We start from the raw sequence: 15,944 nt of genomic DNA, 5'->3' as shown, positions 1-15,944 counted from the left end.
CGTGAATTGCAACTTCCGGGAATAATGATTAATTATTTCCGGCCAAGAGCCCACTTAAAACGTCTGATCTTAGAAGAGAATCCCGTTTACGCCGGAGCAAAGATTCGTTACTTTTTTTAATACATACGAACAGATATGCTCTCGCTATAAAGGAAACATTCGCTCTTCGATATCTCTCTCAGGTTTTCTCTATACTTAAAGGAACGCCGGATACTTGAGAGAATGGAGAATAAAAGACTTACGTGAAATAAAAACGACTTTGAATATTTCCGCCGTGCAACTTTTACGCGAAACTTTTTCGGCGTGCTCCAAGCGAAGATAAATGGCGTTTTAAATTGAAGAATCCAGACGCTCGTTGATAAAACACGAAAGGAAGTCTGCTGATAATTTATTTGATATTTTATAAGTAGGATTACGTGTAAAAATTTATACTGATCCAGCATTTTGTACTTAAAATAATGGATATCGAAGTGTACCTATAATAGAAGATTACAAGAAAGCATTAATTTTTCATTTATTATTCAAAATGCTCTTAGAATGAATATATATTTAATATATCTATTCTAAAAAAAAAATTCCTTATGTCTTCGTGACATAAAATTTGTCAATTTTTAATGCCACATAGATATAATGACATATGAGCAGAACTGGAGATCAAATCAGGTTAAAGATGGGGATGAATTGACATGTGAGATTTTGATTCAAAAACAGAACGAACTTAGTCTTCATTTATCATTACTACGCCATATAATATGATTTCAATAAATATTTTAGATAAACGCATAGTTGTTCTTTGTAAATTTTTATGACGCTTACATGGTTGACATTATAAATGTATGATGTGTTATCTTATCGCAAAAGAATAAATTTTCGTATGGTAGCAGTTACCTAGACAAGATATGTAATGCGCTTTGCTCTCCCTCGTTTTCTCTTCCTTTTTACTCTACCCGCGGTACCTGAGCCCTTTTTACTTGTTTTCGCCGCGGCAAAGAAGCCTAAGGCGGCCTTGTTTCTTGTTTCTGTATTTCTGTACTAAACAAGACGCGCATGAATTCATCTTTTATTCATAGTCGGCGACGGTATGAGATCCGCCGAGGTTATATACGGTTCGTGACAGAGAGTTTTGCATAAGTGGCCTTAGATTTTGCAACTTTTGTATCGTCCAGAACAAAAATTTTGTCAGCGAACGATCATCCGATACAGCAGCGAGGAACAATAAATAAAGCTATGTTGATTTCTGAAACTCCAAAAGGATCTCAATTTTTTAGTTTTTTACATTTTTTCGTTTTTTTATGATTTTTAAAGAATTTATTTAAATTATAAAAATAGTATATATGTATGAATAGTATATAGTTGCTTATATATGTATTTATAAGCAACTTAATAATTATAATAAATATATGTATTTATTTATAATATATGCAATTCTTATGTCTATCTATTAATATATTTTAATACAAATTTCATTTATACGTTCATATTTTTTTTTAATGAGACTATGATATTTTTATTATCGAATAGATTAATATTTTCTTATAATAATGAATTGATAATGTATGATATAATTTAATGCGCTGATGCATGGAAAGATCTATGTATATGGAAAACTATATATACTTTTAATTTATAAAAATAATGATTAATTAAGCAATGGATTAAATATCATTTAAAATTTTGATTTATAACACTAATATCTTAATTAAAGTGGAGTCCTATTATGCGAGGTACGACTTGTTTTATAATCGAGTAAGAAGGAACAAAAGAAATTGATTCTACCCCCCGAAAGCTATAATCTTATTAAAATGAAAGTCCTGCGAAGAAAATGAAAGCGTTGAAAATGCGAATCGCTTCGCTGCCGTTATATCTGTAGGGATTCTGTTCAATGCGTGAAGTGAGTAGAGACGTGAAATACTCTCGTCGTAAGTAAATTACAACTCTGAACTCCCTGCCCACTCTGTGCCCAGCGGAGCTGTAAAATCCAGAAATCAAACGGAGAGAAATAAACCTGCCGTGAAGTTCGCATAAACATGCCGCTTTTCCGAACGTTTCGAGTTATTCGCATCCGTTTATAGGAATTGCGGGCTTTAGCATCGGCGTATCGATTTGCTTCTGGCGATTATTGAAACGCAATTTCGATTTATGTCAAAGCGGGCATCTGTTCTTTTACCCGACAGTTTCACTTTAGAAATGTAATTTATTAAAAACTGGAGAAAAACATTGCACACGAGAGCACTCAGGGGTTTATATGTTTATAAATGCGGAAACCCCTGAAGGAATTATAATGCAGAGAAAAAATATATTTAATATATTATAATATGTAAATTAATATATATAATTTAATTAATAATTAATACATTAAATTATTATATATTTTATTATTATATTTATTTATTATTATATTAAAATAAGTAATTTAAATTTTGTAGAATAACAATTTTATAAAATATTTTTTTTTTTTTTTTAACGAAAAATACATTTGCAAGGAAATTTGATCCGAACACGATCCGATCAAGAAATCTACAGTTTTAAATAACATGGTGGTAGTAGCGTATAATTCTTTCGTGATATACTTTTTGTGTAAAACCCAGATATGACAGCTGAAGTACCGCGTTTTCAAACGCCACCAGGCAAGCTCCGTGTCGGAAAACGCGCATTTAAAGTCGACTTACGTCTCATTCACGTCGGTGTGGGAAACTCGTAGGTCGGAATTTCATAGAAACGTGCATTGCCTGTCGCCCGGAAAGAATCCGTCTGTCGACTCTCTCGGAATTCCATTCCGATTTCTCAAGTATACCACGGCGAGTATCGAGAGAGAATGTTTTCACCATCTCTCGATAGCGTTTATACGGATTGCCCTTTCGTTTCCTTCTGCCTTTTTCCAAGGGAAAAAGAGACGTACAGTCATGCGGCATCTGGCGTGGCGTCAGTTTAACGCTGAAACTCGCTAAAATATTCTAAAATATTCTCCAAGCGGGAACTTCGACATTTTCGCGAAAGGAGAGGATATGTAATAAGCTGGGCATCTGGTCTCCCAACGGCGTTACGGCGCGAAGAATTCACGTGTACATTCGCGGAAAGATATATATTCGGAATACGAATCGATTGGCGCGATGCAGGGATATATAATCTTGAATTTTTCTAACGAGAAGAACCAGTTAGCATAAATGTGAAAGATGCAGCAAACGTGAGAAGGAAGGTGAGCGTTCATAATTCTTGCTAGGGAAAAATTCCAACTTGCAACGTAATACGTTGGAGCTTTTCGCAATCAGCTTTTTACGTCCGAGACGAAAAATCGACACGAATGATACGGAAATAGCTCGGAACGAATAACTCGAACGAATATAGACACATTGTTTACGCAGATTGTCGGCTGATTCCACGCGTTGAGGGAGGAAAAGGGTTGAACGCTAAATAAGACAAAGAGCATACGCCATCGCGGAGTGTGCGCCGTTGTGATCGTAAACTAGGGCAATTTGCTGGACCGACGGCTATAGTATTAAAGTACGTATAGCGAAGGCCGCAAAAAAAAGCAAACAACCTGCACAATCTCCGTGTGCAAAATATCATATCGACCTATCATTCGTACCTACAGTGTGTGTGCGACGCATCGCATTCGTTCCTTTCAGCTTTTAATATCGCGTGCAAAGGTATTTGAAACGCATATATTTGCACAATTACGCCGGATCTATATCTTCGTAGGGACTGAACGTTTGTTTGCGTTTCCAATCGCAAACTCGACATATCAAAAACATTGTTTTTTTTTTTTTTTTTTTTTTTTTACAAACAGTTAAAACTGAACTTCATTGCAAAATGTGAGATCGTTCATTGGTTTCGCGTATTCTTTCTCTTTTTTTTTTTTTTTTTTTTTTTTACATTTGTTTTACATCACCTTCCTATTTTACATTTTATTTATTATTGTATTACATTCTATTTGTCATAGGTTGCGAATTTTGTTTGACATCCAATAAACTTTCATTCCATTAAAAAATGAGTATTTTTTTAAGGTTCTTTTACATTATTTTAAAAATAAATACATTTTTAAGCTAATATGATGGAAATACATAATATAACTTGTAAAATATTATAAAATTATATTGCCATTGGTTGACATATTTTTTTCCGTTATTTTTTATACCTCTTTTATTGTAGCTGCGACATTTAATAAAAAAATGACATTTAATGTTTCCGTGAAAGAATCAGTTTTTACGCCAAAATGAAAAATTTACGTCATTTGATTTCATATTTTAGTTTCTTAGTAAGAGTAATTTTCTACTATTTTTTTGAGAGAAAGAAGAACGAGATCATATAATTCTTCATTCAATAAGAACTGCGGGCGTGTAGTACAGAAATATATCAACGTCATCATCATACGATGCTGGAGTCACGCATGTCGTTGTCTTAGCGCGTTGTAATTTATTTTTTACGAAGCACAAGTGATGAAGATAAAATACGACTGAAAATATAATCAGCGCATGCGATGTCAAAATACCTTATATTACAAAGAAAATTTATATTCAAAACTTGAAAGATTCTGACATAAAGGTAAAAGATATTTCTTTTGAGAAAATTTTTTGATATTTCAAATCTGATCCGCGCTTGTCATTCAACGTTTTCCATTTGAATAGTCGTTTCATCCCTGCGACACGAAAATCAACCATATTAGAAACAGCGCACATACTCCTTTCTTTATGGATCACTCGCGTATGGCATGTGCATGATGGGAAACGGAAATTAAATGAAAAACCAGTTCGAACCAGTTCATATAACGGAAATAAAAATCTGAAACATCTGGTGTAAATGAGAAAAAAGACGAGCGGCATTGAAATGAACAGAGAAATGGCACAGGGAAAATCAAGTGGAAGTAAAGCGAGAAATATTATTAATATTTCAATACATGGGCGTGTCCATCCAGAGAAATTATTTCCCAGTCTAAAATTATTCATTTCTGCATTTTAATTGATTACGAAGCATTCAGATTCCATGAATAATGCCGTTCTTTGCATTTATGGAATATTTAATCTTTCTGTCATAATATATTGTAGTATATATGATATTGATAATTAGATTTGTAAATCATTCTTCATTCATATTGTCTCTCAAACCGTACACTAGTAAATACAAATTATTTCTAACTTTTATAATATTAATATATCAGCAATTTAAAGGATAGGAATAGAAAACAAGCAAAACTACTTACATATATTGTAATTATTTTTCATCAAAAAATTAATTGCATCATAATATTTTTTATCGAAAAAAAGATTAGCATGTAAACAGTGTGATTCGAAGAGTTTATATGAACTACAATATATACATATATGAAGGTATACTTACAGTTCCAGCTCCAGGATCGGTAATTTTGCACGGCAAGACTGCCGTGCTACCACTTTGAGCAAGTACCTCTCCAATTGGTCCTTCAAGAACATCTTCATTTTTACCCTCCGGGACATTCAATGTGACGATTGCATTATTGGCACTTGAGTTCTGCTGATGCTTGGCTTGGCTTACTGAGAACATAAATTACAACAATGCTAAGGTTAGGAACCATTTTATTCGATTTAAAATGAAGTCTGTGTACGACATGTCGTGTCAAATTAATATCAGTAACGAGTTTTTACGTAGCGCTGCGAATCAAAAGTTTTCTTAAGACTATCATCAATTAAAATATTCTAAAAATTGATTGTCGTTTATAAATTCAAAAATTGATATAAATAATTATAAATTTAAAAAAAAAAAATATAATTGTTTTACATAACATCACATGTTTTATATACACAAATATATGTGTTGTATGCGTCTTGATTTTTTTTATAAATGTAGTATGCCATATATTTTGTTACAATTATGATATATATTTTATGGAATTTTTTGCAAAAAAATATTATTGAAAAGGAATAATGTACATTTTGAAAATAACGTACGTTGCACAAAAACTCGTTACTTAATCCATTTTCTGGATTCATAATACAAAATTATGTTAGATATTTGCTTAAATTTTAGCATAGTTTGGAATGTGAAATAAAATTAATTAAAAGTTGCATTATAAATGCTATATATATATATATATATATAGAGAGAGAGAGAGAGAAAAAAAGATGTAAGGACTGGTATCGCATATTTTCTCACAGCCTAGAAAATTTAATTTACCACGTTTATAATAAACGTCTCTTCAAAAGTTGTTAGTGGTTCTCAAGCCGGCTATGATCAAAGATTAAGGCCGATTCTCTATTGTTGGGTCGACGAAGGGCGCGACGCAAGGACTACGAAGAACGACGAAGCATCGTTCTCTTGGGCTGAGATTAATGCAGCAGCTATCGCGACGATAACGCATAACCTGAGCGTCGGCCAAGAGTAGCTTAAGTGAATAACTTAGTCACGGCAATTACGAAGGTTCGGCCGAGCGTTTACCGGCGCCCGTGGTGCGCCAAACCTGGTGAATTCCGGCGGATATTCAGCCGGAAATTCTCCCTCTTGTGCCCTCTCGCCTCTCATTTGCCCTCGCTCAAGAACTCTAATCATTCGCTCGTTCCTGCGCACATCGCCGAATTTTTGTTGAAAAAAATTTCTCTCCCGAGTATCTCGTTTCTATTTTTATTCGAATTAAAAGCCCAAGCTCAAAATTTTATGCCTAATAGAATACTTATGGATATACTTAATGGATGTGCCCTATTAAGGGTTCGCTTTTAAAACATAATAGATATATATATATATATATATATATATATATATATATATATATATATATGTATATATATTTACGGTAATATTCGCTATTTATAAATTCTTTTTATAAAAGTACACAACACTTTTGCTGAAATTTTGCTTCGAATTTTGCAACATCGGGAAAATATATTTGTGAATAACGAATTATAAACATTGGTAACTGTATTCGATATTTTGAATCTTAAAAATCAAAGTCATTATTTATTTTTGACTGCATCTAAATAATATCTACCTCTTTGCATTTATCTGCGTTTTCGCGATATAAAGAAAATAAATGATTTCTGTGATCTGATTCTGTGTACTAATTGATCATAACGCAAAATCAATGTCTGTTAAAATATTTATTATTTAAGTATTGTATGAAAGTGTGTGCACGAATGAACATCGCTACCGTAAATATCGTATCTTTATTTAATTTTTATTATATACTCAAAAATTTCTATGCAATATAAATTATGAGATATAAAATTTATATTTGCAATATCACATTTCTCTCTATTTAACAAAAAAAAATTTAATCATTTAAAGTTATTTTAATTATTTTAATTATGTATGACAAATAATTAAAACGATATTTTTTTTCTACGCAGTTTGAAAAACTTAATAGTAATATGGAAATCTTGTCACAAGAGAAATTGTTACAGATAATATTGATCAGACTACCGCGCATTTCACTTGAATTTTCTTGTCAATGTGAATTAACGTTATTGCCGCCCGCCGTCGACATACGGTACTCTAAAGTGATTATCCGCCGAAAATTCCTACGGGAAAAATACTCGAATTTTTCGTGACCGGAATTAATAAAGAAGCGATGAAACGGGATTGTTGGGATTATTAAAGTAGATATTTATATTTGATAGATTTTTATATCTCTTACATAATGTATGTACATTATAATTAATGTATAATATATATTATAATTTTAATGAAATATAAAATTCACCAAACATATATATATATATGTATATAATGTATATATTATATACGAATACGTCGAAGATATTTCTATATTCTTTTTCTGCTTTTTTATAATGTAAATTTTTTATAAATATAAAAGTTAGAAATTAATAGCACATTGAAAATTCTATAAAAAATATTTAAATATAGATTTTTTTTGTATTGAAATATTAGTTAACTTTTGCGTTTGTGTATTTATTCTATTGTTTCATTAAAATACAATATGTATGATTTATTCAACATGCAGCGAAAACCTGGTTTTGCTATTCTGACGAGATATCTTTTCTCATGAAATATCTAGAATAATTCACATACATAAGCACAAAAGTATTCCATTGCAATGTGATACAAATCTCAGAATATAAATCTCTAAATATAAGCTTTGAATATTTGAAATTGCTACGGCGCGTACGCTTACAAAAATTATGCACGACGGAATATCGTAATAAGAAATGATTATGATTTATTACGTATAAATGCGTTACATTTGGAGGCGTTTGTCTTCAGCTTAAGTATAAGGACAAAATAAAACCGTCAGAACTGACGCAATTTTCTAAATTGAATTTACTAGTGATTAGTACTCGCACGTACCGGAAGATTAATCTGGCACAATTTCAGAAAGTTTGCCGAATTGAGAATCGTAAAACGGCCTGGTAATAGGGGCCGGTGTGCATTTAATTAAACTTTCAATTAGATCTAAAGCTTCGGAGGTGTTACGGCGACGACCTAAATTTTCAGCACCGCATCGTTCGGGAACAAGACATTATATGAATTCGTCCGTTGATAATATTAGCTATTTCTCCGTTTTCAACGTCTCTTGACAAGAGAATCGTCGTGGTATATAAGAATATTTGACGACCTAATGGATGATCGACTTAATTTCAACGCGCCCGTCGAGAATTTCGACGCTAACGAGGCGAGAGCATCGCCGCGGTTTTCAGTAACGTGATAACCGGAAATTACGTGTCAGTCATCGAATTAAGTGTTTTCCATGCTGGCATGAAAATAACTCGCGCAAGTGCGGAAGAACGTGGCGTGCCACGAGTAAACGCGCGGGAAACGCCTGTGTTTCTTCAGGCGGCTGCATCATTACCGTTGCAAATTGTATGTCGTCGTGAAGCGAATGCCGACGAGAAACGCGGCGTAGGAAAATTAGGGACAAAATTATTTAGGCTAAGAGAGTCGCTACTTAAACACGCGATTTGCGAGATGAGAACGCACAAGGTGGAGAAATACGAAGGAGCGTGCCGTTTTCTGCCGCAATTTCTAACTCTAATCCTATAAAGTTTCTAAAATGCCACCGAAGAAACGAATTTGAACACGTAAGACCGAAAATAGTTGAAGAATTCCAAGTGAAAGAGCGGTATATATTATTATGTTACTAAATAATTACGAATATACAACTTAGAAATGTAAAATAAGGAATAAAATTTTGAAGATGAAAATTTTATTCTCTATAAATAATTTAAAAAACTGTTTAAAATTTTTATAAAACCTTTTTTTAAGGAAAATAGATTAATGTTTATCAATTTTAATGGCTAGTAAGAGCAAATCGCTGTTCTTGGAGCGCAAGAATTTATTTAGGATATAAAATACAAAGTACATAAACGCGTTTATGCGACTTTTGAATCCGATACGTACTATTAATGAAAAACATAAATTTAAGTAAACAAATTGTTTCCATTTTTTTACCAATGTAATTAACGTTGAGGAAGGTCTTAAAATAGACTGAAACGTTCGCGTTTATGTAATTTATATTTTATATCCTAAATAAATTCTTGCGCTCCAAGAACAGCGATTTGCTCTTACTAGCCATTAAAATTGATAATTTTTAATTTTTATTATAAGAGCTTATTTTGATATCTTATAGATTAATGTATTTTAATCAAATTTTTATTAGAAATAAAAAATAAGAATTTCTTCGAATTTTATTCGGCTACTTAATAGTACAAAAAAGTATATATACTTATGCAAAAGTACATTGTATCACCGACGAGATACTATTAAAGACCGTCAGTCTTACGGAGTTTAGTGTGACAGGAAAAAATTACCGGCAATGAAACGATTTTCCTGCTGTAGGTAAGAAAATCTTTGTGCTATCGGTAATAAAATAATGATTAAATACAATAAAACGCTTATTTTGTTATTTTAGAAACAGCTACCCAGAAGATCTATACATTTTTTATAATAAAACAATAATTAGATGAGTTAAAATATTCGCATGATTAAAATAACTCGTATAATTAAGTCAAAATAGTCGATAATGTCATAATTCTTTAATTACCTCCGGGCCCACCGGGCCCTTTTGGCAGTCACAAAAATTTGACGGTCTTTAATAGTATCTCGTCAGTGATTGTATAAATTTTATAGTAAAATTGCATTTACAAATCCAAACTCACCTGTAAAGTACAAATGAATTTTGAATAGAATGCCCACCACGATCCAGAGCATCCTCATGATGATTAGTATGGAGTCTTTTCTCTTCAGATATACATCTCTTTCAAAATATCTGAAAAAAATACGAAAGTTTAACATTCACTTTTCTTTACAATCATAATTAATTACTTTACTATATTAATTATTTTCTTTACAATCATAATTAATTACTTTACTATATTAATTATTTTCTTTACAATCATAATTAATTATTTTTACATATAATTTTTTTAATACATTAATGAACTAGAAAACGGTCTATTGCAAAAATGCGAACAATGCAGAAAAGTACATTGTTTGAATTTTCTTAGATTCAAAATATTCGATTTGTTAAAGCGTTACATATAGTGTTATTATGTTACATATATGTAACTTTCAATAATTTCAAAGAAATAGGTATTTTAATTAAAGAATAGCGATAATCAAATCCTAAAACATTTTCTGAACTATATTGCAGTAAAATATAATTGATTTACTTTTGCTCTTTGTGCTTATTCGTATATTGCTGCCAGAGATAACTTTCGGCAAAAGTTCTATTTTCTTTGTCTTTTTCTAATTGTCTTTATTTTAACATAAAATATATTTTATCTTCCTATTTTTTATAAATTCTCTTTTTTCTTGACACTTCTACCTATAATCTGCGAGGCTATATGCGTGAAAGAAATTAAGGCCAAAAAGAAGAGAGAGAGAAAGTAACTGTAGCATGTTCCAAAACTACGCGCAAGGTGCCCCTAGCGTGGTATTAACTAGTTTCGTCCAATAAAAAGTACTAGATTTTTTGCGAGATACGTGCAAGTTTTTCTTAACACTCCTTAGCACACTGATGTAGCATTTTTATTAAATTGTACCATATATATATATATATATATATATATATATATATATATATATAAATCCTTATATATATATATATATAAGGATTTATATATATAAGAAAATGCATATAAGACAAAGGTTAAAGATGAATAGGAATCTGAACTAAATCCTTATATATATATATATATATATATATATATATATATATAAGGATTTAGTTCAGATTCCTATTCATCTTTAACCTTTGTCTTATATGCATTTTCTTGTAATAACATTTTATTTTTTTCTTTTATACAAAAAATTGTAGGTACACATAAATATTAAATATAAAAATAAATTTTATACATAGCTAATATATATATAAATATTATAAAGAATGAAAATAAATAAGAAATTAAAAATTAACTAAACCTAAAAGATTAAATATGTACGTTTAAAAAAATAAATTAAATTGAAATAAACAATAAAAATTTTGAAAAATTTTGAAGTATTAAAGGAAAAGGATTTCTTAACAGTTTAAGATAAGAAATTAAAAGTTGTAAAATTTAAAAAATCCAAAAGTAATACATGTAAAAATGGAACTATAATATAAATAAAAATATATTAGCCTCACTAAAAAATAACTTGAAAAAATAACTTAATAGTTACAGTTTTGTAATATAAAAAATACATAAAAAAATGTTTCGTTATATAAAAATACAAAAATATAAAATGTAATAAATGAACTGTGAAACGCCGTTAGAGTCAAGCGTTTAAGGAGGTTGAAACGAACCAAATAAAAATAAAGATAAAAAAGTTAATAGAAAGAGTTTGCACGATGGAAAGTATGTCTGGCGGAAAAAAGCATTGAAGGAACATTGAACATACTGGGAATCAATGAAGAAACAGATATAAACGAAAAGGCTCTCCAAAATGGAAATTCGCGATCACGCGAGAGATATACCAGTGAGTTTCGTCGGGGAAAACATCGAAAGTATTCGATGAATTCCCGAGACGAAACAATGGTCGAACGAGCGTGATAATATTTCGCCCAGATATCGCTGGATCCTGTCAGTCTAATAAATATTCGGCCAGAATATTATTCGTACCGCGCTTCGCCGTGATCTCCTGGGATCGTCGAGGCAGAAACATTCCGAAGTATCTTTCGTATACTTCACATAATTGCCATGCGGGAATCTTCGTACATAAACGAAAACACACAAAGTTGTTTGTCAAAATATAAATATAACATCGATTGCATAGCTTAAATACCATGAAATAGAAACTAAAAATTGCCAGATGGGAATCTAAGCGTTTTTTTCCAAAATGTACTTTTTAGTACGTACACCAGATAGCATTTGCCTAGTCAAAAGCTATTTTCCTAAAATAACCATTTGCCTATGACATATATATTACAAAAAGTGTTTGATTCAACAAGAGTCAATAACAGTAAGAATCACTAGCCGTTTTTTTAGTAAAATTTAGATGGCAATTTTTAGTTTTTATTTCATGGTATTCAAACTATACAATCGATGTTTTATATATATATATATATATATATAATTTTTTGTCCTGATAAAACAAATATTCTGGTAAAAATACTATTTTGCACCAGAAAAGATCTCTGTGCATTAATACAGTTTTGTATTATTAAATAAACTAAATTTATATATGATCTATAAACTAAAATATATATGATCAATTAAAATGTTGGTTATGATTCACGTCAATATTAATTATTAAATTATTAATTAAATTTAGTTTATTTAATAATACAAAACTGTATTAGTGCACAGAGATCTTTTCTGGTGCAAAATAGTATTTTTACCAGAATATTTGTTTTATCAGGACAAAAAATTATATAAATAATCTCTATTATAATCCTTATAAATAGCAAAATGATATCATACGTTTCTTTCACGGGATTTTTTGAGGTTATTTAATCAAATTATTTTTTAACTACTTATTGACAAATTTATCTATCCTGTTTTTCAAAAATCAGTTTAATACGAGGGGTTGGTCACTGAGGTAATTTTTGTACAAGGGCTAGGTAATTCAACAATCCCAGCAAAATTTTGGCTAATCCAAGGTTATTTTTGGTAAATCTAAATAATCTTTAGCGTTAAAATAATTTAAAGTAAAATTTCTTTTTCAAAATTTATTTTTAATTTGAGATACTATTAGGTAATCTTAAGTAATCTGAGGTATAATTTAAGGGTAATCAATATCAAAGGGTAATTTTTGTACATTATAACTGTTAGTGATCAACCCCTCGATTTAATATATTTGAATCTCCTGTATGAAGATTATATCAGATATTAAAATGATAAAAGTATCATTTTAATTTCTGATACAATCTTCATATAGGAGATTGAAATATATTAAACTGATTTTTGAAAAACAGGACAGATAAATTTGTCAATATATATAAAAATATATTTTAGTTTTTTCAAAAATAGATCTATTTAAAAATTTGATCTAATTGTATGCAAAAATGTATAATTATATTTAATCATATATATATATATACACACATATATATATATATATATATATATATATATATATATATATATACACGTATATTATTATTATGTTATAGTTGCTCTTTATTTGTTCCATTATTCACTATCGATACTCGTATTTAAGATTTGTCATGAACAAATATAAAGTCTGAAATCGCAAAATAGCGGCTAACAAGATTGTATGATAATTATGATAATAATTTAATCAAATTATTTTTTTATTACTTACTGACAAATTTATCTGTCCTGTTTTCCAAAAATACTACTGAAATTAACTAAATTATTTATTTTATAAAAGGTAATTAATAAATAATAATTGATGTATACGTAATATGAAACACATATATGTCTATTTAGAGTTTTTATTGAGAGTTCTTCAATTGTGTTTAAATAATAATAATAAATTAAATAAATAAAGTCATACATATTTCTTCTTATTTCTTAATCTTTATGTTTTTTATTATTCGGAACAGTATATTATTTTTTAAACAAAACACATACACATTGTATATATTTTCTTTAATTTATATATAATTCTAATATTTCTTTAATTTATATATTGTATAACATATTTTTATATATATTTGAAAAGAGATTGCCAAATAATATAGATTAGCGATATAAAAAATTACTTCCCGGTATTATTTCCCGGCCAAGACATTCTATAATCTAAATTGCTTCTCGTTCCAAGCAATGGGAAAATCTTGGTAATTTTAGGCACGATATGCAGTCCTAAATCTATATCGGATTTGCAGCAAGAACGAAGCTCGCAAGTTCTCTAATTCACGAGCGGTATTCGATATTCGTGTTTTTCTTCCACCACTATAAACCTACGATACGTTCACTCTTTGCAGATTGTGATTCGAACATTCGTAAACCAGCCACGAACGCCATATGTTCCCAGCCGGCATATATGTTACAATTTTCAAAGCAACCCCGAGCAATTTATTCCATCAATAAGCAAAAATATATTTAAAATTTTTTTCATTTGGCAAAATGTTTTGTAGATCATATTATTTAAAACCAACTCCACATTACGATTATATCGCTTCTTGATTTACGAATGATAATAGTCTAACAGTAATATAATAATAATAAGAATATAATAATATTAGTAGATACACAACTTTTTATGTCATGTTAATTAATAAGTGTTTATTTTATGTTTTATACGTAATTATGTTTAAATATCTTTTTATTATAAATAAAATATATAATATAATATAAAAACTATATTAATTATTTCTTTCTTTGTGTAAAGTAAATATTCTTATGATACAATCTTATTTAGCATAGAACTCGAGGAAAGTACCTGCGAAACACGAAGATAAATGTTTTCCTCATCTCATGCATAAAATTGACATTTAGTTTCAATGTCGAGAAAGGCCACATTTTACTGTCGTATGCGTGTTTCGCTTACGGCGCGCTACTCGCAGACAAATGGCCGTGTTATTTCCTGTCATACTAGGGACTTCATTATTCGGACAGGTTAACGAGCACGAGTATATTTGTCCCCAAAGCTATAATCGATAAAGGATTTATGGAACGCGCGACATCCACCTCCTTCTTCTCTGCCACATACCAAAAGATAGAATTGCGCGAAGCAGTCACGCGAGCTCACAGTGGATCCGGAAATCTTATAAATTCTCTCAGCTCCGAAACAACTTTTCGTCTTGAAATAAGCGACTCGTTTCCGCTCCAGGTATTTAAATATTTAACAGAAGGTCCGACGAAAGCACAATCGCATATTTCAGACGAGTTGGCATCGCGCTTAGCGTATTGTGCGTAATTACTTTGGAGTTGTCCGAATATTTATGTCACGACACGTCGATCTCGCGATGATTCATCAACAAACATTGTATCAAATATCGACTTCGTGCGTATATGTACGATTCGTGCCTGAGCCTATTTGGAGAGGATATTCATTGCTAAAACTAATACTTGAAATTAAATTATAGACCGCGTACCATATCAATTCTGTTAACAGTCAAACGCGACTAACCGAGATATATACGAATATAGACGTTACTTCTTAATGATAGCCATAAATTCTCATGTCGGTTATATTTGTAGTCATCCACTATAGTCAGATATATATATATATATATATATATATATATAGAGTATAAAGCCGTTGAATGCATCATCTTCTTTTTTGCCTTTTCAGATATATTAATCATAAAAAGTAAAAGATTTTAGTGAAATCTAAATTTATGGTCTTTAATTATGTTTTCCGTGTGCGGCAAGGTACATCGTTTCTCTTCTAAATTCATTCATGAACAAAAAACTAAAGGAATAAAAAAATATAGAAATTGAAAATAAATAATTAAAATAACAAATTATATATAGCAAAATTAAAATTATACATAATACAGAGATGTTCGTGTATATTAGACATCTTTCAGAATCTTCACAGGAAAGGCGATATCTTATAAAAGTTATAATAAACATTAATTATATTTGTAAATTTATGATTACATTTATGGAAAACAGAAATAAAAAAAATAA

The 15,944-nt window shown here is 30.1% G+C and overlaps 1 protein-coding gene across 1 annotated transcript in view; it reads right to left on the bottom strand.

Annotated features, from left to right (window-relative positions):
* The window catches only part of LOC140662810 (neural cell adhesion molecule 2), a 79,983-nt gene that overhangs the window by 13,966 nt on the left and 50,073 nt on the right, over positions 1 to 15,944 (bottom strand). The window contains exons 2-3 of the mRNA XM_072886461.1: positions 10,080 to 10,189; positions 5,335 to 5,507 (exon numbers count right to left, since the gene is read on the bottom strand). Of these exons, the coding sequence (XP_072742562.1) occupies positions 5,335 to 5,507; positions 10,080 to 10,137 (231 nt within the window). The 5' untranslated portion in view covers positions 10,138 to 10,189. The remainder of the gene's footprint in view (positions 1 to 5,334; positions 5,508 to 10,079; positions 10,190 to 15,944) is intronic.

This window comes from Anoplolepis gracilipes, chromosome 2, assembly GCF_047496725.1.
Source record: "Anoplolepis gracilipes chromosome 2, ASM4749672v1, whole genome shotgun sequence".
NCBI classification, from domain to species: domain Eukaryota; kingdom Metazoa; phylum Arthropoda; class Insecta; order Hymenoptera; family Formicidae; genus Anoplolepis; species Anoplolepis gracilipes.
This window is presented reverse-complemented; position numbering and strand designations above follow the sequence as displayed.